Raw genomic sequence first — 25,187 nt, forward strand, 5'->3', positions numbered from 1 at the left:
CTTATAAGGTCCCAAAAGCGAGACCTATTGGCTATGCCAATGTTTTTTTAAATGTCAACAATTCAAGACATATAAAAAAAAAACAGAATCCACTAGCTTGTTCCAATAGATAGCATTTATGTCGCTAAAATCCATCTTCTTCAGTAATCCTTGGCATACTTCCCTGTTCATATTATCAACAGAATGTATTTTCTAAATCAGATCATCCCCACAGGATTTGTTTCAGTTGATTGGCATCTGCCATAGCTCTACTGCATACGTTTTCTTGGCAGTCCTAATATAAAGTTTTATCTTTACAGACGATGGTGATGGTGATCACTGACTAATCTATGCATTTCCTTAATGTCAAAGCAATAAGCAAACATCTACAAGCATACTGTGGAAATATGGATTTTTATGATCAGTTATGTCCCCTATCTTGGACCCCAACGGTTTTATGTATAAATCACAAGTACATGTATGTTCCCTCCAGTTCCAGTTATGAAGACGCAAACACATGTGCGTCCACCGTCAACATGTCCTCTTTCAGATCCACCATGAATGGGCCGGATATTCTATTCCTAAGTATGAAAGGCCACCGGCTTTATATGGTTCATTTATCCCATTTTACAGTCCAGGCGAGTAGGCCCTGATTCTGCCATTAAGCCTTTTCCTGCCTTCTGCCTCTGAAAGCTCCAGTCTGAGCTCGCATCTGTATCCATGAACTTTGTCCATGAACTTTGTCCTACTCCCTGCGCGGCTAACGGTGCCTGACTCCAGCCCGTAGCCTGCCAAAAAACTGTATTTCACCTTCAAGATTATCTGCTCTGCTCCGCTCCCCATCCAATGCATTCCTGTCTAGTAGTTTAAGTAAACATTCTTCCAGCTACCGAGCAAAGGGCCCGGCTTCTCTGTCTTTATGCAAGTAATTCATAGCCCTGTTACTATGGAAGATTTCTGCCCTCGCATCTAGTGTAGACACTTAGACGCTTGTACACGCACTCACAGTCAGTATAGAATAGATTTTGTTCGAAAGACCTTTCTTTTTGGATAACATAGTTCTTTAAACATAGGATGTTAGATATGATTTGGGATTAGGTTGACTTGACCCCCCAGACTTCTGTCTCCACATGTAGAGCTAAATGTCAAGTCCCCTTCACCCCCTAGTTGCACGTCAATCACACGTCATGCTGCTGCGCGCGCATCTCTGCCAAGTATTTCTGCTGACATTGCGAAATTCTTTCATGGTGCCACCTACTTGTGACATCATACCTAATGACGTTCTTTAAGTTACGCCTAGTTACACCCACTTTAGTTACGCATGTATGTTTTATCTTGGTTATCAATTGTTACGCCTCCTGCATCTGTTTCACTGTAATGCCTATTGTATAAAAATGATTACCTGTCAATAAAGTATGGGTCCTTCACTTCCTGAACCTTCGTGGTGATGGAATATGGAGTCCATCAATTCGAATTGATTTTGGAATAAAGCCCGTTCCGAACCTCTAATACCACGGATTCTGCCTCTTATTTTTCTGAGCTATTATTATTAATTTTCCGCATCAAATTAAGTTCCGGTAATTAAATTATTTACCACATATATGGCGCCCGAATAGGGACACTTTCTCATCTCACGCGCCGGAGGTGCGTTGCAGGCCCGGTCTCCTGTCACAGCTGGACGGACAACAACGCGTACCAACAGTATTTCCTGTATCTCCCTCCTGCCGAGCGGGGGTAACTGAGGCTGCGATCAACACCCAGACGAGGCGGTGAGAAGTGCGAAGTATCCCGACCAGAGCCTAGCTGAGAGAGCAAGATCCGAGGTATACAGAGGCCCACCAGGTTCCGAAGTTTCCGAAGTTTCGAGTCGAGTCCAGTCCGGTTCAAGTCCAGTTCAGTTCAGTTCCGAGGCCTTCCGTTTCGAGCTACCCGGTGAGTACCATTGTCGGGGAGGCGTTCTGACGTGCACATAGGTTGTGCCGGTCAAGACGGGTTTGGGTACACAAATCCGGTCTGCACTGTTTCAGCAGTGTATCTGTACTGTTTAGCAGTATATCAAGTATGTCTAGTATATAATTCAGAATTACCTAGTTAGTGCCGAGTATTATGCTTAGTGACTAGTTCCCTAAATGGCCATCATTGTTGTTCATTAAATGTTAAATGTTAAAATGTTTTTTAATACGTTCTGTATATTGTGGTGTGAATGACTGTTCATTATTGGGTCTTGTTGTATTAAAAGTGTTCAAAAATAGGTATCAGATCAGTTCTCAATATGCCGCTCTTTTCGAAATTAAGACAGATAAAAACTAGAAAAGGGGTACTCGAAGAAGCTGTTCCCATTCCTCCTAGGGACACTCCAGGGTACTTCATGTATCATAAACATGGCCTAGACGCCATATTATTTCTTGATTTATGGGTAGACTACACCAAGGAATTACCAGAAAGTCAGAGGTGGCCCGCAGCTGGGACCTGGGATGCAGATTGCATCATGAAAGTAGAGGAAGAATTATGGAAAAAGAAAGCTAGACAGTCACAGAAAGATGCCATTGAATTATGGCGTAAAGAATCATATAGACGTACAGAAAAAGCGCTCAGACAGGAAGAGAAAAGTAAGGAGAATTCAAATAAAGTTCGAGAAAATCTATTAATTGAAGAAGGTACTCGAGTAATATCAGAACAAATAGACAGACAAAGAAATGCCCTTATGAATGGTATGTATCCTCTTCTGGCCGAAGGGTTACCTAAGGCTACTCCGGAGATACCAAAAGACTTGCCACCCCCATTATTTCCGATAAAAGTACATCCCAAAGGGCATCCCAGAACCGCAGAAGATGTTTTTCTTTCCTCTTATTTAGACGACGCAGCTCCCGAGTATGCTAATACTGCGCCACATAGACCGCCTGCCGAGGGGGTTCAACGCCAAGACCCTCCTCCGTCTGTACCTCCGCAACAGCAAACTCCGACACAAGTTTCGGCAAGCACATCTGTTTCTACATCTGTATCCACACCTATGGTTGCTATATCACGTTCAACGAATCCTTTCACATCCAGCACCCCAGGTGGTGCTACAGGAGGTACATCAAACGTTTTTTCCACGCCACCCAGAGTAAATAAACTTTCCTTTCAAGAATTAGCCCACCAACGTACGCCCAAACTAGTAACTCCCGACACGCTCAAGGAACTTCTAATAGATTGTAGATATGACCCTGTGCCCTGAAAAGGGGACGAAATGCTGCTGGCATCATTACGTATCCGACGAGCTGCAATATATTTAGGGAGGCTACCAGGAATGACTACACATTTAGAAAATATATATCACTTTGTCCAGTCAGGGCGAGATTCTGAGAGTATTAACAGAGCCATGGAGTACCAGAAAGTGGAAATACAGGGGGAACTGTTACGTTTCCTCATAAACTGTGTGATCAGAAATCAAGACCGACCAGGGGTAAATCCGGAAGAAATGCAAACTCTTACCACATGGAGTCGGAATATATCAGAGGGGAGACATGATAAACGATCATGTATAGTAGCTATGTGCCGCAAGATCCGCAAAGAAGTAGAACGAATACACGAAGAAAGATTAGCAGTAGACGAGCCTGAACAAACCGAGGAGGAGGAAGAATTAGAACTGCCCACAGGACAGTTAGAAACCATGGCCTATGTAGGTAGAGGAAGATCTTGCAATAATACTAGATGCTTTACTGATCCGATACGTCCGATACGTCCAGATAATAGCAGAAATTTCCAAACCCCTATAATAAATATAAGGTCCCCCGAACATTCGTTCCAAGCCGCTGACAAAGTACTCCGAGAACGAAGGGGTTATCATGTACTCGATTCTATGGACAATTAGTTGAAAATTCCTTGCCCCAAGTTAAGAATAGAGTGTTGAAATTCGAGAGTACATGGCAAGGTAACACTCCGTCACAAATGTTACAAATGCTACAGTACCATCACAATAGAATTAGAGAGGAACAAGAACATGAACAAAGACGCATGAAAGACACGAAAATGAAAATGCTAGTTTCCCAGACAGTTCCAGCTGACGGTCATAAAAAGGGTATGACACAGTCCAGTGTTTCAGCAGGTCCTGTAAAAGGGACATGCAACTATTGTAAACAGCCAGGTCATTATGTACACGATTGTCCAGTTTTAAAACATAATATCGCCATAGGGAATACAAAAGAAAGACCACGGCCACTTAGACAGGATCAGAACCAACAAGGAGCTCCGCAGCATGCACAGTCCATGCCAGCTCCGCAACAGTCTATGTCAGCTCCAACACCGCAGCCTATTGCTGCCACACAAACAACGACACAACAGATGTACCAGACCGCACAGTATGACTATCCTGATTATCAACGATACTCATGAAACAGCCTAGAGAGGGAAGTTGGCTTACCCCTTATCGAGGTCCCTGTAGATCAAGAAGGACCTTATGTACACAGTGAACTATTAGGCCAAGATAGAAAATTTTTACTTGATACAGGGGCAAGCCGAACAACCATAAAACGTAGTGAAGTTCCAGGGGCACCCCTCTCAGGCTCACAGAATATTTCCCTTGGCTTTTCAGGAAAACCTATCATTAACGAAGTATCACAGCCTCTTCCACTTACGATTGGTCCCTTGACACGAACTACAGATTTATTGCTTACTAAATCATGTCCAGAAAACCTGTTAGGCATAAAAACATTGAAAGCTCTAGGAGCTATAATATGTTGTTCTCCGGAAGGAGTAAGATTGTTTTTACGTGATTTTAAAGGGCACTATGTGTCCCGAGACATGGATGACCGACTGCAGACTTTACCCACACATTTATGGGCACAAGGCCCTACAGATGTTGGTTGCATGAACATTACACCATATCGAGTCACACTAAAGGCAGGAGTGGTACTACCACGAATACGACAATACAAGTTACCCCCAGATGCTGTAGTGGCTTTACTGCAAATCATTGACGAGCTTATTACCCAAGGAGTGGTTGTGGAAACCGACTCCAATGTATGTAATTCACCGATAATTCCGATTCTTAAACGAACTGATCCAAAAGCCCCGCCAGTATATCGATTGGTTATTGATCTGCGCGAATTAAATAAATGTATTGTACCACAATACCCCGTAGTCCCAGACATTTCTTCATTACTGACAGCCATTGATTCCGAAGCAACATTCTTTACTGTAATTGATCTCAAGAATGCCTTTTTCAGCGTCCCAATAGATCCGGAAAGCCAATACTTGTTCGGATTTAGTTTAAATGGACGAAGCTTTAAATTCACACGCGCACCTCAAGGATTCACAGAAAGCCCCAGCATCTATAGCCAAGCACTGAAACGAGAACTTGACAGTATCCACATGCCAGTCAACACTGCCCTGCTTCAATATGTCGATGATCTGCTGATCACCGCTAGAAGCGAACCTGAATGTGAAAAAGCCTCACTGACGGTTTTACAATTTTTGGCTGAAAAGGGGCACAAGGTGTCCCCTTCTAAGCTGCAATTCTGTGTCCAGCGAGTTGTTTACCTTGGGCACTCGCTGTCCAAGGAGGGAAGGCAGCTTACACCAGATCGCATTCAGTTAATTGCTAACATGCCAATACCCAAGACACAAAAGGAGGTGCGGGCCTTCATAGGCCTCACTTCATATTGTAGGCAGTGGATCCCTCAGTATGCATTTCTAGCAAAACCACTCATTCAGTTGACAACACAGGAGGCAGCCACACCGACTGTCCTCCCTTGGACTCAGGAACATACACAAGCTTTTGAAAGCCTAAAGAAAGCTTTATGTCAAGCACCTGTTTTAGCAACACCATGTTACAATAAACAGTTTACACTCTTTGTTACAGAACGCGAAGGTACTGCCTTGTCAGTACTCACACAGGAACAAGCAGGATCACACAAACCATGTGCTTATTTTTCTAGTACATTAGATCCCGTAGCTCAGGCTCTGCCTGCGTGCCTGAAATCAGTGGCAGCGACAGCTTTAGCAATCCGACAAAGCGATGCCATAGTGTTAGGACACCAATTGACAGTACAAGTACCACATGCAGTAGAGGTTCTCTTGAACCGCACACAAACACAACACTTGACTATAGCAAGACTCACTGGTTACGAATTAACATTGTTTCAGCCACACATAGAAATCAGACGTTGTAGTACATTGAATCCTGCCACACTGTTACCAGTAAACGGAACAGACCCACTAGCACATGATTGTATTGAAGTTATTACTATCACGACGAAACCTAGACAAGACTTGACAGACGTCCCATTGTTAGACCCAGACCTGACGTTGTATGTAGATGGTTCATGTATGAGAACAAATACAGGAGAGCTAGTGGCCGCTTACGCAGTCACAACAGACACTGAAGTCATTGAAACAAATCGCATAAACACCTTGTCCGCTCAAGCAGCAGAGCTTATCGCTCTGACACAAGCCTGTATTCAAGCCACAAATAAAAAAGTCAACATATACACTGATTCACGTTATGCATTCGGAGTTGTACATGACTTCGGCGTGCTGTGGCGAGAGAGAGGTTATTTAACTTCTCACGGTGCCCACATTCAGCACGGACCCCTCATTCATGCCTTATTAGATGCAATACATCTACCCACTGCAATATCAATTATGAAATGTAAAGCTCATACGAAAGTTACTGATATCATTTCCCAAGGCAATGATCTAGCTGACAGAACAGCTAAACAGACTGCTCAAACTCACACATCTGACATGACAAAGACAATAGTCCCGACACCAACACATTGCATGATGGTTAAGGATCCCGCTCTTGACGTAATTGACATACAGACACATGCTACACCAGATGAAATAAAGAAATGGACTGAATTAGGAGGGATCCAAACGGATCAAGGATGGATGACGAAGGAAAAATCTGTGTGGTTCCTTCCTGATTCAATGGTCCAAGTTATCATTAATACTGTACATAGTCCAGCGCACCTAGGAGAAAAAGCTATGCTAGACAGCATTCAACACATTTGGTTCAACAAACATTTACGAGCAGCAGCTAAACAAAAAGTTCGTACCTGTATGATCTGTTGTCAGTTTAACCCAGGTAAAAGCATTCCCGTAGAACAAGGTGGATTTCAGCCTCCTGATCACCCTTTTGAAGTCCTCCAGATGGATTATATCCAGATGGAACGATGTCGAGGATTCAAATATGTTCTCGTAGTTGTCTGTGCTCTTTCCCGTTGGACAGAGGCATACCCGGTTTCAGATTACACTGCCCCGACTACTGCCAAACAGTTGGTTCGAGAATTCTTCCCACGGTACGGTTTACCACGTGTTGTCTACTCAGATAACGGCCAGCCGTTCTCATCCGAACTAATGAAACACGTTTCACTTTTGTTAGGCTATCAGTGGAAATTTCACTGTGTCCGACACCCCGAGGCAGCAGGTCTCGTGGAACGACATAATCAAACCCTGAAAATCAGATTGTCCAAAATATGTAGAGAGAAAGGTGTCGACTGGGTAGTAGCCTTACCAGTTGCACTCTTTTACATGAGAATGGTAGCGCACTCTCGAACAGGGCTATCCCCTTATGAGGTGGTCTTTGGCAGACCACCAAATATGTGGGGGACGCCTATACCACGCAAAATAACTGATGTTGACTGTAATATGCTGACAGATTACCTGGCTTCCTTGATGTCTGCACTACAATCTTGTCGTTCACAGGTAGCTGCAGCCTTTCCCGACAACACCGAGGTGAAACCCCATGACGTAGTTCCCGGGGACTTGGTGTTAGTGAGGAACTTTGACCGGAAGTCTCAGCTGGATCCTAGGTGGAAATCGCCTCAACTCGTACTGTTAACAACGAGGACAGCCGTGAAGATCGAAGGTCGCAAAGGCTGGATACATTCAAGTCATATCAAGAAATTTCATGGACTACAATCAGATGTAAACGATACACCTCGCGTGTCTTCACCGATTGACTCAAAGCTTCCTTTGGTTGAACTGAATGACAAGGAACAATATAAACTAAAACTAAGGTCTAACAAGTCAGACAATTTGATTGTTTAAGTCCTCTCCAAGGTGAATCGGTCGAATTTGTCTCTGACATGTATCCTCTAGACCTGAATAGAGAAAGAAACCGAAAAATGCGATTGAAACAACATGCGTACTGTAAATCACTGCGTAGTCATTGCACAGTGACGTTATTAATTTTGTTTTTCTTAAGTCTTTTAATAATCGCTGCAAGTATATTGTTGCACATATATTATCCTATTTCTAAACATGTTTACAATGTTACTGCCGAACATTCCTTTAGTGAATTACCCTTGCATGAGTTGTCCTATAGATTTGCGCTGCGCAATAACACTTTTATTAGTATGTTACATCATTCCCATCAGGTTAGCAATGCTACAAATTGTTGGATATGTGGCCGACTCCCTCCCTATCAGAACTATAAAGGAATTCTGCCTCTCTTTCCATATCCGTTCACACACAATGGCTCCTGTGGAGCATGGTTTAGTTAAATTAATTCCCTAGATTCGAATTCTGCAGTTGATCAAGACAACTGGGTATGGGGAAACCTGAACTTAGTTTTACTCAAAGTCTGTTACCCTAACAAGGAGGGACTTCCCAAAAGAACAGGAACTGATCTAGAAAATGAGGTATATGGATTAGGGAATTTCACGCTTAATCTCATGATCCTGAATATTGAATCCGAAGCTGCACCAATTTTGCCCGCTATGTCTGTATTTCCAGTTAAAGGTGAATTATGTGTAAGAAAGAATGGTTCTATACATATGGGCCATAGTAGATGCACCACTGTAACAGAATTCAGTGATCAAGGCAAGTCTACATTTAGAGCTTCTCGCCATTCCTACTTCATATGTGGTCAGACTGCATATATACGTTTGCCTCTAGATTGGGATGGTACCTGCTACATCGGATTCCTTTTGCCACCTGTTTTCCTAGCTCCTCCTGATTATCACAGAAATACTCATTTAGTACACAATAGAGAACGGAGAGATCTCCCAATAGTCGATTACACTGAGACAGCATGGGAAAAATACACAGATTTCAATAAAGGTCTCTTTCCCTATATAGGTACAGTTACCAATAGTAAGCTGATACGTAGATTAACCAGAACCCTTGAAGCAGTAGTGAACGAAACTATTTCCGCCTTAGGCAATTTAACAGAAGAGCAGTCTGCTATGCGGATTGTTGTGCTTCAAAATCGTCTTGTCCTTGACGTCATCCTGGCCGATAGGGGCGGAGCTTGTAGGGTCATCGGATCAAGCTGTTGCATTTTCATACCAGAAAATTCGCCATCTGTATATAAAGCCATAACTCGCCTTCATAAGATTGTAAGCCAGATACACCAGAATCCAGGCACCTGGACTTGGTCCGGTTGGTTTTGGAGTGTATTGTCAACTTTTGGATGGAGGGTCCTATCCTTCCTAGGTATTGGCTTTCTCATACTATTCAGTTGCTGCTTATGCCTACAATGTGGACCAGCGATTTGTGGTCTGTGTGCCACATCGTGTATTCCACCATCAAGATTTCATTCATCCCGGAAGAAGAAAGAAGAACAAATGATGCTATATGAACAGATCAACGGATTGATGAAGATTGATATCTCTTAAGGGCAAGTAGGGGACAAGGAGGGAATGTGGAAATATGGATTTTTATGATCAGTTATGTCCCCTATCTTGGACCCCAACGGTTTTATGTATAAATCACAAGTACATGTATGTTCCCTCCAGTTCCAGTTATGAAGACGCAAACACATGTGCGTCCACCGTCAACATGTCCTCTTTCAGATCCACCATGAATGGGCCGGATATTCTATTCCTAAGTATGAAAGGCCACCGGCTTTATATGGTTCATTTATCCCATTTTACAGTCCAGGCGAGTAGGCCCTGATTCTGCCATTAAGCCTTTTCCTGCCTTCTGCCTCTGAAAGCTCCAGTCTGAGCTCGCATCTGTATCCATGAACTTTGTCCATGAACTTTGTCCTACTCCCTGCGCGGCTAACGGTGCCTGACTCCAGCCCGTAGCCTGCCAAAAAACTGTATTTCACCTTCAAGATTATCTGCTCTGCTCCGCTCCCCATCCAATGCATTCCTGTCTAGTAGTTTAAGTAAACATTCTTCCAGCTACCGAGCAAAGGGCCCGGCTTCTCTGTCTTTATGCAAGTAATTCATAGCCCTGTTACTATGGAAGATTTCTGCCCTCGCATCTAGTGTAGACACTTAGACGCTTGTACACGCACTCACAGTCAGTATAGAATAGATTTTGTTCGAAAGACCTTTCTTTTTGGATAACATAGTTCTTTAAACATAGGATGTTAGATATGATTTGGGATTAGGTTGACTTGACCCCCCAGACTTCTGTCTCCACATGTAGAGCTAAATGTCAAGTCCCCTTCACCCCCTAGTTGCACGTCAATCACACGTCATGCTGCTGCGCGCGCATCTCTGCCAAGTATTTCTGCTGACATTGCGAAATTCTTTCATGGTGCCACCTACTTGTGACATCATACCTAATGACGTTCTTTAAGTTACGCCTAGTTACACCCACTTTAGTTACGCATGTATGTTTTATCTTTGTTATCAATTGTTACGCCTCCTGCATCTGTTTCACTGTAATGCCTATTGTATAAAAATGATTACCTGTCAATAAAGTATGGGTCCTTCACTTCCTGAACCTTCGTGGTGATGGAATATGGAGTCCATCAATTCGAATTGATTTTGGAATAAAGCTCGTTCCGAACCTCTAATACCACGGATTCTGCCTCTTATTTTTCTGAGCTATTATTATTAATTTTCCGCATCAAATTAAGTTCCGGTAATTAAATTATTTACCACAATACACAGATCTAATCTAAAATATAATTCCTATATAAAAAATCACGTGTGCAGCTGGCTTGAAAATCACGATGCAGCCCTCCCACCCATAAGAGCACGAAGATTTAATCATTGAATTTCAGGCAAAACTATCTCTCTGAGATGATCCCTTCTTGGATTACGAGTATCAAGTTTTTGAATTCCTAAATATGAATCATAACAAGTCGCCTGTTCATATTGAGAATCGCGGTTATCAATTTATATTTAAAGTCCCAAACAACATAAATTCAACCGTAGGATGTAACTCACTTAACTCATTTAATTTATTAAAGTCACTATGCTCCTAAATGTTAACTTTTTAATATTACTTACAGAATTTGCATGTATATTAAGGACAATCAATGTCTTAACAACACTAATCTGAGTACGGGTCTATCAACCCGACTGCAAGGTCGTTTTTTTTACACTAACTTCTGCTACTTGAAAAGGTGTTCTATTTGAGATTAATTTAGAAAGACCATTAAAGAACCTGCCCCAAAAGAACTTTAGAAGCAATATCATTTTAGAGCCTACGGTCCTGGAGTGGGTATCGAACCTTAAATACATGTCAACAACGTGCATTTAACCCCTTCGACGCGCATGACGGAACGGTTCCGTCATGCACGTCGGTTGCGCTGTGCGCATGACGGAACCGTTCCGTCATGGCCCCGCCCGCGCACGGAATCTTCAGCGTGGCGCGGAAATCCGCGCCGCGCTGAAGAGGTTAAGACAGTGATGTGTCAACAAGATGGAGTCTTCAGCAGATTTGTGATAAATCATGGAGGCAAAGCTACAGCTCCTGATCTTAGCTAGAATTCTGTCTTCATTTTGAACCAAAGATGGTTAGAATACCAACTTATAAAGTGAAACTTTGAGGATATATATAATCAGCTAATACAGAAACTCTCTTCCTGAAGCAGCTTCTATCTATACCCAAAACACTTCCATTCTGCTCCTTTACATGGATCTAGGTTGTAACTTACAAGATCAGTTTGAAACCCTTACTCTCCTACGTAACAATCTGTAGTTTTCCTGCACATCACAAACATAGTTTAGACCAACCCAACCTTATGGAAAATCCCGTAAGCCTTTCCTTAACTTGTTTTTTCTGTGAGAACAATATCACTGGCATGCAAAGTCTTTGGTTCAAACCAGCAACATTTAGCAGCAATGTGATCCTGTTGTTAGAGAGCAGTACCAGATGGTACATAAGCAGGATCACAAGCTGCCTAATATCTGAAACACCGAAAAGTTTAATCTCTGGGATGGTCATGAAGAAAGAGAGATTTGGTCTCTTTTAGATATTCCGCTATGCAATTTTATCTGTTGCTAACGCCAAAAAGAAATTAAGTGCCAGAGGGGGGGAATGAGGATGGAAAAAAAAAAGGGAAGCAGAAGGAATGAAATACGAGAGACTCGGAATATGTTATCTGTTTGGAAAGAATAAGAGTGGGCAGGAGAGACATAAAACAGATGAGTGAATAGAAACAAACTAGCATTGGCAATGCCAATAGGTAAAGCTTTTGAATGCACTGACAAGCCAGACCTAAAAATCATTGTACGTTGATGGCTGTCCTCTTCCCATTTGTGCAGCTCCCAGAGAAAAATGCTATACATTATCTAGTTATCTAACACACCTTAATAGCGTTTGTGTGACCTTGAATGTGCAAGCTCAGGCAACTGGATAAACAAAATGTTCTGTATGTTGGACAAGCACTTTTTTGTGGAAACAGTCAACTTCTGCCCAATCAAAACAAGTACTCCTGGATCCCATCGTTGGCAGGGCCAAAGACCCTCTTTTCTCCTACTGATTCTCACATAATTGTCAGCAAGTCAAAAATGTTGTTTACATGTGTTGCGTGCGCAAATGTGTGTACACAGCGTGATAACCGAGTGTACTTCTCAGATGTAAAATAGTTCCTCATGCAATGCAATGCATAAGGTCAGAGATTAAAACACTCTGGATAGAGCCAAAAACATTTCAAAGTAGACTTATAAAACTTTGTAACAATATGCCTTGTACACAGCAGCAGTATCAAGCCAGATGAAAAAAGGTACAGTTATCTGTCAGTAGCCCACAGCAGACACACACACAAACACACAACGATACTTACATTAGGTTTGAACTCGATGGTAGCAGTGTCTACATCCACAGTTGAGTCCTGTGCTGAGTCCTCGATGTTGGTGTCTTTATTCTCCATGTCATATGATGCTCAAACTAAAACAGAAAAGCATTAGCATAACCAGTGTAAGTTTTCTGTTCTGAAGACATGGTTTAAAATAAACACTACAAAACCTATAAATACATAATAATATTGTGAAGTCTCCTATAACCATAAATCCCCAAAAGGTATGGACAATATAAACACAGGACCCGAATCACAAAGTCAATCTGAGACAATAGTCTAACTTTACGACTTTTGGTATTCACTGAGGTCATGACCTAGGATATCGCTAGGTCTGCAGTCGGGACGGAATTTCTGCACCCGGACCGTACTCTCAGGCTGTTGCCGTACTCTCTGGCTCGGGCCGGATGAAGTGTAATCAATGGGCCGGAATACAATTTTTTACAAAAAGGAACATTAGGAATGTGTGATAAATGGAAGAGGGGGTCATAAAAATCATTTTGGGCAGGGGAAGGGTGTGGCCGGACACTACATCATATCCCAGAAAACGTTGCTCCTTTGCATCATGGTACATGCAGTCCATGATGTGTGCTCCCCTCAGTGAACATAGTGAGGGGAGTGCAAATCGTAGACTGCATGTACCATGCACCCTGAGGGTAGAGCAAATCATTGACTGCATGTACCATGATGCAAAGGAGCTAACTTTTCTGGGATATGATGTAGTGTCTTGCATAGGGGTAACTCTGCACTTTTTTTTGCTAGTCACCATTTTAGAGTGGCAACATACACTTAGGTAGACTTATGGGTCTCCACCCACTCAAATGATGGGTGGGGCCTCCTATCAGAGCATACGAGTGTAAAGCTACTACTAGTAACTTTTCACCTGCTGACGGAGCTCTACGCCACTGGTGTGGAGATCTCCCTATGGGAAAGTAAAGGGATACAAATTATAATCTATTATTAAAAATATATATATTAAAAATATCGGAATGCTTAATATCGATGTAGTATACTTTAAAATATTTATTATTAAACCGGAAATACAAATATATCACATTAACTAATTAAATGTGTATTAAATAATAAAAAAGTACATATATTTAATAGGTTTGTGAATGTTATTTTGCAGTATAGGAGTAGTGCTACAACTTTATGCATTACAAAAACCACAAAAAAGTACAAGAGAATAAGAGATGAAAGTAGACCTATCTGTTTTATAGTAGTAGTATACATCAAGCAATAATAAGTGTTTATAAGAGTTTTTTTGACGTCTATGACAGGACAGAATTGTTTTGAACTTACTGATCTTTTAATGGGGTAGGAATGTTAGGAAAGGCATGACCATAAATGGACCTGCTCAATAAAGGCAATGATAGGACACCAAACTATGTAGTATTACTTTACATGTACTTATGGACCTTTTAAGCTAGCTAGAATGAAGGGGCTTGTCGGGCGGTGAGTAGATCGGTCAGTCTGCAGCTGGAGGTTTGACCAGGTGGACAGTTACTTAAGAACAGTGAAGAATTTCTGGAATTCATGGCAAATCAGCCTTGAGGTCATGCAGGCAGCTGGGAGCCATTGCTGCATAGAAACGCATAATACATAGACGCTGAACCAAGGTGGTGGATTTATCCCAGTTGGCTCCCTCCAAAAACATTTCTTGAGCAAGTAACCACAAGTATTTAGCTTGACAGGGCCTCAAATTTGGAGGTGATAAAAATGAACTGAGCAAGGGAGGACACTGCTGGTGGCCTAACAGAAAGAAAACTTCGAGTCGATGCAGGAGTTTGCCCAAGTTGATTTGTTTAGTGTAAAAAGAGAAAATCAGAGCACAATGGCTGGAAAAAACACCCCACAGAGTTATCTTCTCCTTTACTGGATGAGAAAGGTTGTTGGTCACACGGTTATGTGGCTTACATGATTGTGGACTCAGCTGCAGACAGTCTGGTATTCCATTTATAAGATAATGAAGTTCCAGCTGACACTGACTGAGGACCAGAGCTTAGACGCTGAAGTGTGGAGCTGCCGGCCGCTATTCCGTATAATGGAATAACCACTTAAACTGAACTTATTGTGTGGTGGAATAATCGACATGGCACATGCTCAGAGTTCATTATCAATTTTCTGTATTTGTACTACAACCAACACTATTGGTACCTGCCCTCTTTCTGCTTCTAAAGCGATACCAAAAGGGATGATGGACGGAGCATTTGAGCAAATCAAACACTCACCCCCAGTCAACTGATCTGGGTATAATCCATCATCATTCTTTAGCTCACTCCTCCACCCCAGTTCAGACATGGCCATATGCAAATCAGTCTGACCCTGTGCCTCATGGGAACAGTCCAGCCCGAACTGCCAAGCCATGTCTTCCCTGGACCAGAAACAAGCATCCTGGGACCGGTTTCGGGTTCATAACCCTCATCAGCCAGGCTATCTTGAATCCAGTGGCAAAGTGAGCAAGGGACCCACGTCTGGGCATACCCTGCCAACTTAGGGCGAACAAAGCGATACTAAAGGGAATGATGGACGGAGCGTTTGAGCAAATCAAACACACCCCCAGTCAACTGATCTGAGTTTAATCCATCATCATTCTTTAGCTCACTCCACCACCCCAGTTCAGACATGGCCATATGCAAATCAATCTGACCCTGTTCCTCATGGGAACAGTCCAGCCCGAACTGCCAAGCCATGTCTTCCCTGGACCAGAAACAAGCTGGCTGAAGAGGGTTGAAACCCTGAAAACGGTCCTAGGATGCTTGGTTCCAGTCCAGGGAGGACCTGGCTTGGCAGTTCGGGCTGGACTGTTCCCATATGGCACAGGGTCAAGACTGATTTGCATATGGCTGGGTTCAAACTGGAATGGCATGGTGAGCAAAAAAACAATAGATTTAGGCCCAGATCTCTGTACTGGGGTGAATGTATGACATTGTTCTGCATTCTGTCCATCAACTGTTGTTTTTGCATTTGTCACCCCGAGTGGGACGGGTATGCTCAGACGGGAGTCCCGTGCTCTCCGTGCCACTGGAATGAAGCTATCCTGGCTGAAGAGGGGTAAAAACCCCGAAGCCGGTCCTAGGATGCTTGGTTCCAGTCCAGGGAGGACCTGGCTTGGCAGTTCAGGCTGGACTGTTCCCATGAGGCACAGGGTCAAGACTAATTTGCATATGGCTGGGTTCAAACAGGAATGGCATGGTGAGCAAAAAAACGATGGATTTAGGCCCAAATCTCTGTACTGGGGTGAATGTATGACATTGTTCTGCATTCTGTCCATCAACTGTTGTTTTTGCTCTTTCTGCTTCTAAGCTGTTTCCAACCAGGCTTCAATGAGTTGAAAAATTCTTCGTTTTCTTCTTAGAGACGGTTAGGGGCACCGGAGGCAATAGGCACTACTTTTGAGGTTTCCAAGCACTTGTCTTCCATAGTGTAAGAGAGAAGCAGAAGCGATTCCCTTGTTTTTTCGGATCGGTCCGGAGTTAGGCAGCCATTTCCAGGAAGCAATCTTTGGTACCCCACAACTGATTGGCAGGCTACAGGTGGCAAGGAATCATTGAAAAGTTATATATTTTTAAAAACTGAGACCATATTCGGATTCTTGGCAGCAAAAATCACAGGAACGTTATCTGCTGAGCGTCATCAAGCACAAACAAGGAAACAGTTTAGGAACAAAACAGTAGTCAGGTGTAGAAACACTATTGGTTTGACCTCCATAAGAAAATAATGGAAAAGGAATTGTTCATAACCACTACTTTGTTCGTTTTCAGTCCACTACCTCAACAATAGAATGCCCAACTTCCTTGGCTCATGATCTATTCCAATTGTTTTGAAATAAGACGGGAAGTCGAACCATTATTTCGAACCCTAGATCTCATAGTCCCTTCTCTACACCAGGGCTCCTGTGAAAGCAATAATTACAAGTGCACCAGGCAATGTAAGCTAACAAATGAATCAATCAAATAAACAAAACAGGTAAAACGGTTAAGAGAACATGGTAAATTGAGAAAGGACACAGCCTAAGAAAGGTGGCCAAAAAACATTCTTAATAGTTGACACCGTAGCCAACCTGTAGAGGTTTGGGAAATATCTTTTTAAAAGCGAAGTGAGTGCACAATGTAAGGATGGGAAGGGTGGGACTTACAAATTGAAAGACTTACAATACAAGAGGCACTCAATTTGGAATTGAATGGCTTTGGAATAACAGTCTCCAGCCCAACCAGAAAGCAGGAGCAGGTCCCAATGACTCAGGACAACATGGAACTAAATGCAACATTAAGAAGGTTTTACATCACCTGCACTCAAACACAGGTTCTTTTATATGTACCAATAGATCAAAAAAAGATGTTCCACATTAAGATTCTGCAGAATACAATCAAGGCACAACCTAAACGCACACACGGGCTGGTGATCCATGGGATGTGCTTGTATAAAATCTGCACCTGCAGATAGACAAATTTGCTGCAATGTGTGCATCGCTCATGGCTGATGAATTCTTATAGCTTTGATTATCCACACACTGTGTGAACTCAAATGATGAGGCACAGTAATAGGAAGGAGGGTGGTGGATGGGAGGAAGGTACTCATGGGATACATTATATTATTTTCACATAAAGCGCGAGGGCATAATGGAGGTTTGAGGGGAGCCAAGTTTGCCTGGTCGCCCCAGACTTGTCAGTCAAGTGGTGCATTTAGAGGGCATGTTAGGGGTGCCCACTGGTCAGTTGTAGATCGTAGGCGTGGCAGGTAGAAAAATTAAGTAGCTAGGAAGGGGGGGCAGCCTTTACTTTGTCTGCTTGTCACACCCTGGGGCAGGTCAGTAAGATTAGTGTCCCAAGGTAGATTTAGATCAGAGAGATGTGAGATGAAGGAGAGATAAAGGTGTTATAAGTATATTAATATACCCGGGGTCAGTCAACTTGTTGTTGCTCTAAAGGTGCTTTAGGATGAGGGTAGGGAAGATCTTATAAAGATGTCGTTTTATAGGTTTGAGGCATCTGAAGAGGGTTTCTGCTGAAGGTGCGTCAGCAGCAATTTTAGCGTGTTCATGGCCTCGGGCAAAAAGTTTTAAACACAAAACAGAAACAAATTTAGAAAAAGCTGTATGGGTCACAGTACCTCTTGTGGTTGCTGAAGAGGAGCTACAGTCAGTTTGGGGACACCATGATTTATTGGTAGGCTTTGCAGGGACACCGCAAAGAAGGGCAGGAGCAGCGTGCATATTCCGCAGACGAGGAAGTTCCCTGAGGGATTGTGTGGACAGTCGCCCCGCAGGAGGGGTGCAGCTAACAGTGGACGTAGATCATCATGCATCAGAAAAAGGGTCGTTAGCTGCGTCCAAGATGGCGGCGCCTGCATTACAAGATGACAAGCCGATAGTTATATTATCAGACTCTGACAACGAAATGGAGAATGATTATGGCACTCAGTCAGTGTGGTGGCTTACTTCTCCGACAAATATGGAAACTGGAGGTATTACAAGAAGATGATAGCTTGGAGGAGCCTCTCAGCTAGTGGATATCACTTAAGGGAACGGCAGGTGAGTCCCCTGGTGAATAACGTTCAAATATGGGATGTGGAAATTAGGGAGCTAACTCCTTCTACATCAGTGGATTTGCAAGGCAGGGATGGACAGAGTATCGTCTAACAGGTCAGATGTGTGTCAAGTGAGCGGGGGAGCTCCTTTTATAGGGTTAGCATCCAAAATGTCAAGGTGGTAGGGACAGATGAAGTAAGGCAAGGACAGCCTGGAGCGGCTGCAGGGGCCCCTGGGTGTGGCACACCCGTTACTCTGGGCTGCCTGATTGGAAACACCAGTTTAACGTCAGAGGTCAGGGACACTTTCCAGTTGCTGGTTACGTCCTAGGCAGCTTTGGCACCGGTCCGAAGAGCCATATGGGTCCAGAGCGACTTTCCTGACAACAAGATCAACACATCATACATATTGGAAGGATGACGGTGTGATGGTGAACAGCCAAGTATGAGCGGTTTTGTAGAGTTTGGCATGAGGGGCAATGGACATGAAGCACAGCTGGATTGACTGGATTGATAGGCAGAGGGTATCTCACTGGAGGAAGGTGAGATTGTAAATGACAGTGTGGGGATACTGGATGACATGTTAGGGCTAATTGGTGGGGGGGCTAACGTCAGAGGGACTTTTGGTGTTTTGCAGTTCGCAACGATAAGAAACAGAAGGAGTAGGATCCACAAAGGCAGCGGACAGTAGCTGCTACACATACTCAGCGGACAGAAGCAGGAAGTATACAGCGTGAGCAGCGTTTCTTGAGACCTGGTAAGCAGGCACATGTGGTGGGGGTATGACTGATGGGAGGAAGGGTCAAAAGGTGATACGGTTGGTTTCTGTTGCTGTGGGGAACAGCCCCCTTAGGACAACAAAAAGGAGAGTGCTGGAGGAAATGTAAAAAATAAATATTGCCATTAATGGGGATAATGATGCTGTTCAGGGCGCATTTGTCGAAGCTGTTAAATGAGATCATTAGAAATGCATGGGGGAAATAGAAGCAAAGGAGGATTCAAAGGAAGAGGAGTGGGAATTGGAAAGATGTCCAAAGGTTCCTACAACTAATGAAAACTGGACGTCTGATCTATGACAGTGTTTTTTGCGAACGCCATCAGGAGCGATGCGTTGCACCATTTAATTACATGGATGTTGCCAGGAGAACTCAAATGGATTATGGTGGTTTTGCTTGGTTCCGGTTTGATGATGAATTTATGGCTCGCTTGGCTGTGAATCCAGAAAAAAACTGGGGCGCCGTCGAAAATGAGTTGTGGATTCAATGATTGTGGCCTACAAAACCTGCTCCTTGGGTGCATACAGAGAGTGGTTTGCCTATACAGTATAAGCCCTTTCAGGGACATCCCATCCAAATTGGGGTGAGTTAATTTGGCAGGAGGCAATTTTTACAGAACGGGTCATGCTGGTCATTCAATCGGGGCATGTGCACACTAACGCAATGTAGATTTCGGCACAGCTGTGCCAAGGGTGGAGGGAGGCACCCAGTTGTACAATGTATGGGCAATATCGCCTGTCATTGGCAAGGAAGACAATACAAGGGCGTTGACAGAGAGAGCGGTCAATAACAGGTGGAGGGAAAATGACTCCAAATAAATTTGAGATGTTATTGGCTTAAATTTCATCCTACGCAGACTGAAGCGCAATGCCTTTTTTGAGTTTTGCAGAGGGTTTTAGATTATGTTGCGAGGGTCCAAGACAAAGGCATTGGACAAATAATTCGAGATCTGCTGTTGCTAATGCGACAGTGGTTAAGGACAAGGTGCAAAGGTACGAATGGCCATTGTCACACCATACTATCTTCGCTATGGGAGTGGTACTTAAAAAACAACAAGGCATGTTCAGATTGATACATCATTTGTCATGGCTGGAGGGACAATCTGTTAATTAATTCATTGCTAGTTATGATGGGGTGGTGCGATATGCGTTAGTGGATCACGCTATTGAGTTGGTGAAAGCTTGTGGGGAGGAAGCTGAGATGGCAAAGTCAGACATTCAGTCTGCTTTTCGGCTAATTCCAGTTCATTATGATGATTTTTTTATTGCTAGATTTACAGTTTGATGGTGCCATACTTATTGATAGGTTGCTGCCTATGGGATGTTCTGTTTCTTGTTCATTGTTTGGGCTGTTTAGTTCCTTTTTGCACTGGTTCTTTCAGTTCAGATATGGTCATCATTATGAGACACATGATCTGGAGGATTTTTTCTTGGTGAAGAAAGGACACACTGTTGATTGCCAGCAAGTCCTTAGCGAGTTTCAGGTGCAATGGAGGAGTTGGGGGTTCCTTTAGCTCCTACGAAAATTGATGGTTCTCTAACTTCATTTACTTTTTTGGGCATCGTATTGGATTTTGTACACATGGAAGTTCGATTACCTCAAACAAAAGTGAACACCTCGATTGAATTTCTGGAAGAAGCAGTTGTAACCCACAAATTGGAATTGAGAAAGATACAATCCGGAACCCCTAATTGGCTCCAGTGTCTAATTGAGTAATTTGCAGAATATATGCAGGAAAAGGACCTGGTACTCAACCTGAAAAAGACATTTACGATGGTGTGTGGCAAATGAAAAGCAAAGATTAGGGCCCACCATGTAAACATTGTACGTATTGCAGCAGAGCATTCATTTTTAGGGCTCGCGAGCCAAAGGCTCAAGAGACATTTTATATCTGGGCTTTTTCAAAGTGCTGCCGTGGCCTAAAGCTACAGTGCACGTGAACGTGCACGCGCGCAGCGCCATGTGTCTTTCCTCCGTAGATCGTAATCACGATCACTTTCACTTTCGCGGGCTCCTCTGTTGCTGGCATTCCCCCCTCCCTTCTCGTTTGTTTATTTTCTCTGGCTGCACGCATAGAAACAACTGTGTTACATTCCTGATATTTTCATCATGACGCCATTGAGGACTATTCATTTGATCTCACTCTACATTTTATGTGGGCTTAAATTCTTGAACGATTTTATAACTTTGTTTTCGGCAGTTATATTAGAGTGCCTGCTCGAGCCGTGTGACGATTTTACTTCACTCTCTCCCCATATTGGAAGACCTGGACAACACTGCCATCTACTGGTTATTTTTTTAATTGAATATAAGAATTGCTCTTGTTTCTACCTGACACTTTCTTGCCTCTTGCCAACGACTCACAAATGGCTTTCAGTCATAGGCGCAGCAAGGGTGCCATGGGCCAATCGTGTGAGCAACGACAATGGCCCCGCCTCACCTCTGCTTGGAAAGTTAGATTCTTTAATAGTCAGGCTACAGTGAACATCTAAGGCCTCTGGGCCCCTGGTGCAATCGTACCTGCTGCAGCATTGGTAGCGACGCCCCAGCCTTGGTAAGAGCAGCCCCTTCGAGGACCGAACTGCAAGGACCTGCGTTTCTGCAGCCACACTCGTGCTCGAGGTAATAATTAACCACGCAATTAACTCATGCCTGTTCCCACCTTCAATGAGCAATGGGTCGTTTTAAATTTAGTGCTGAACAGGTGTAATCCTTTTCCTGGTGTCTGCAAAGCAATGTATTTTTCTTGAGGAATAATTCTTTACTCCCTAGGTCTCGTGCCTAGTTCGCCCCGTTTCTCAGCCATTCCCACTCCCCCACGGGTATTGCTGTTCCAAACATGCATCTTCCCCCTACCCGGCGCCCCCTCAACGGCTCCTGTCAGACTCGTGCCCCCTTCTCTAGCTTTCCCCCTCCCTTCCCCCCTCCAGGTGTCTGCCTCTCTGTGGTGAAACGTCCTCGAGTTTTCTTTGCCCGTGCAGCTCCTTTTACATGATTCCTTCTAATCTTTTATGTGCTTTTTTGGCACACACTGCATGGAGTCACAGAGAGCAAACTATCCTGTCCGATCGTTTTTACGAGCGAGTGATAAAAACGACAAGCTGTGTAGCTGCAATAAGTGTTGAATCTTTACACCTCTCTAGTGAAGACTAAAATGAAAGCATGTGCCTGCGTGGCCCTTCAGAGTTGTATTTCTCAATTCATAGACTTTTTATTGTATTTTCTTTTTTTCTTTTTGTTGTACGAGGCCCATCACACCCCACACAATTTTTTTCCAACCAGTTTAATTTTCCTGACTTGAAACTCTGCTTGCAAGGTACCATTTGAGCTTTTAATTGCTGCTTGTATTTTGTGTTTGTTTTTCAATAGCACAGCAAGTGGCTTTGATTGCCCTTGAGAGGCAGGAAGGCTGCTCTTAGCGTTCTTTCTGAAAGAGAAGCATGGCCTGCAGTGTTTGTTTTGGAGAAGGTGGACCTTTGATTGGTGACCAGTGTCTGGTGTAACTGCCGGTGATTGATTGTTTGGGCGCATTAGTGGTGCCTCTGTGTATTCTCTTACTGCTTAGGAAGCCAAACGAAGAGTGTGCTGAAAGTGAACTGTCTGCTGGGATTTGACTTTCAAACGCGTTGTGTCTGGAAGGAAAACAAGCATTGGCCAATAAGTCTCGCCTTTGGGACCTTATACGTGTTTAACCATGCAACAGTTGATGTTGTTGCACCAAGGATATTGTGCTGCATAACTAAATACTTATAAGGTCCCAAAAGCGAGACCTATTGGCTATGCCAATGCTTGTTATACTTAGGATTGTTATACACAGCAAATGGACACCGGGGACCCCACATTGACCACTGCAAATAAAAATGTATTCGGAGTACAGAGGCAATTATTTGATTTTCAAAAAAATGGGGAATAAACCAATCAGGGAAATTTCGACCCTGTATAAGAGCAAGTGCCTTACTGGAACTTGCTACGGGCTGCACTTTGGGGAGCGGCCAATCATGCTATTTTACAGACTCAAGAGAATATTTTTTTTAAGAAGACTGCTAGCCGTCCCCAATTCTACTCCCATATACACCATGCATAAAGTGCTGGCTGCACCTTATATTAAAGATTGTATTAGTGTAGCAGGTCTTACTGTCTGGTATGGGATATGGAACAAGGAGGGTACAAAATTCACCCAGGAAATTATTAAGGATTGCCTCGCCCTTGAGCACGGTAATAAAATTCCCTGGTTGGCGTACATTAATAATCTTTTAAAAGAATGCGCCGAGAATATTGATTTTAACAACCGCTTGCAAATACCTGACTATAGTAACAAGCATTGGCATAGCCAATAGGTCTCGCCTTTGGGACCTTATAAGTGTTTAGTTATCCAGTACAATAACCTTGGTGCAACAACATCAAGTGTTGCATTGCTAAACACTTATAAGGTCCCAAAGGTGAGACCTATTGGCTATGCCAATGCTTGTTTTGAGTGAGTGCCTCGTGCAGGTATGCCAATGTGAGGTAGAGATGCTGCGAGTGCTTTTACAGGAGCCCCTGTGACATTGCGCCTCTTTAAAATGTATCTTGGATCTGGTGTAACACTTCTAGACCCTATTCCCGTCTTCTTGCATCCAATGCATCCTTAAATGTCCCATGTACAGCCGGGGTTGACACTCCTATTACCCCTGATCTCCAGTGACACTTTACCTGTCACGGATGGTGGGGGTGGTGGTGGTGGACGTGGTGGTGGTGGAGGACATGGTGGTGGACGTGGTGGTGGTGGTGGTGGACGTGGTGGTGGTGGACGTGGTGGTGTGGTGGTGGACTTGTTGGTGGTGGTGGACGTGGTGGGTGGACGTAGTGGTGGTGGTGGAGGTGGTGGACGTGGTGTTGGCGGACGTGCTGGTGGTGGACGTGGTGGTGGACATGGTGGTGGACGTGGTGGTCGTGGACATGGTGGTGGTGGTGGACGTGGAGGTGGTGTTGGCGGTGGACATGGATGTGGTGGTGGTGGACGTGGTGTTGGTGGACGTGGTGGTGGACGTGTTGGTGGTTGACGTGGTGGTGGTGGTGGACGTGGTGGTGGTGGTGGAAGTGGTGGTGGAGGAGGTGGTGGTGGTTGTGGACATGGTGGTGGTGGACATGGTGGTGGACGAGGTGGTGGTGGACATGGTGGTGGACGAGGTGGTGGTGGACGTGGTGGTGTTGGACGACTATTGGGTAGGAGGGTGCTGGCAGAATGCGGATGGAGAGGAGAATCTCGAAGGGGGCACATGGGAGAGCAGAAAGAGGCCGAATATTAGATACAAAAAACAGCGAGTAGATAGAACACGAAACAGATTTAACGTGGTGGTCCCTTCTTATAGCGCATGTGAATGTTCCTTTGCACCCCGTTTTTAGTAAACAGGGGGACCATGGGGAGATTAATTGATTCATCACGCATGATGATCGTGTACGGAAGCTGGTGTTGTTCGAGTCACGGGGTTGGCTTACGAATGTGTGACTCTGGGCAAATTAGTTCATCTCCCGTGCCTTCTAAAAGGCAATGTGTTCCTGTGTGAATGTGCTCTTGTGTAATGTAACTGGGTGTCTTGTAAAGGTCTCTACTACTCTTGAGTTCAGTGTGCGCTGTATGAATTTGCAAAACAAACAGCCAGCAGACCTTGTAGAGCAAGAGCCTATTATATCGGTTCATGTAGTGCACACACAGCAATGAGGGCTCTGTACAGCCCAGTACTGCACACTACACAACAAACAAATACCATTCATGTAGCGCACGCACAGCAATGAGGGCTCTGTACAGCCCAGTACTGCATTTAAAATTTAAAGCGCATTAAAGCACAATGCTCCGTTAATAAAAGAAAATACGTCGTGCCTGCAGTGAGAGTGGCTCACAAAGAAAAGAAACAAGCCACAGCATCGCTCTGGTTGTTGTTTGGGAGGTG

General features: G+C 43.9%; 1 protein-coding gene across 3 annotated transcripts in view; it reads right to left on the minus strand.

Moving 5' to 3' along the window:
- LOC146866371 (sodium/hydrogen exchanger 9B2-like) overlaps positions 1-25,187 on the minus strand; it is a 293,445-nt gene that overhangs the window by 164,956 nt on the left and 103,302 nt on the right. For all 3 annotated transcript variants that reach the window (XM_085636169.1, XM_085636185.1, XM_085636178.1), the window contains exon 2: positions 12,941-13,044. In XM_085636169.1, coding sequence (XP_085492295.1) covers positions 12,941-13,027 — 87 coding nt within the window. In that variant the 5' untranslated portion in view covers positions 13,028-13,044. The remainder of the gene's footprint in view (positions 1-12,940; positions 13,045-25,187) is intronic.

The sequence above is a fragment of the Triturus cristatus genome, chromosome 2_1 (genome assembly GCF_964204655.1).
Source record: "Triturus cristatus chromosome 2_1, aTriCri1.1, whole genome shotgun sequence".
NCBI classification, from domain to species: Eukaryota; Metazoa; Chordata; class Amphibia; order Caudata; family Salamandridae; genus Triturus; species Triturus cristatus.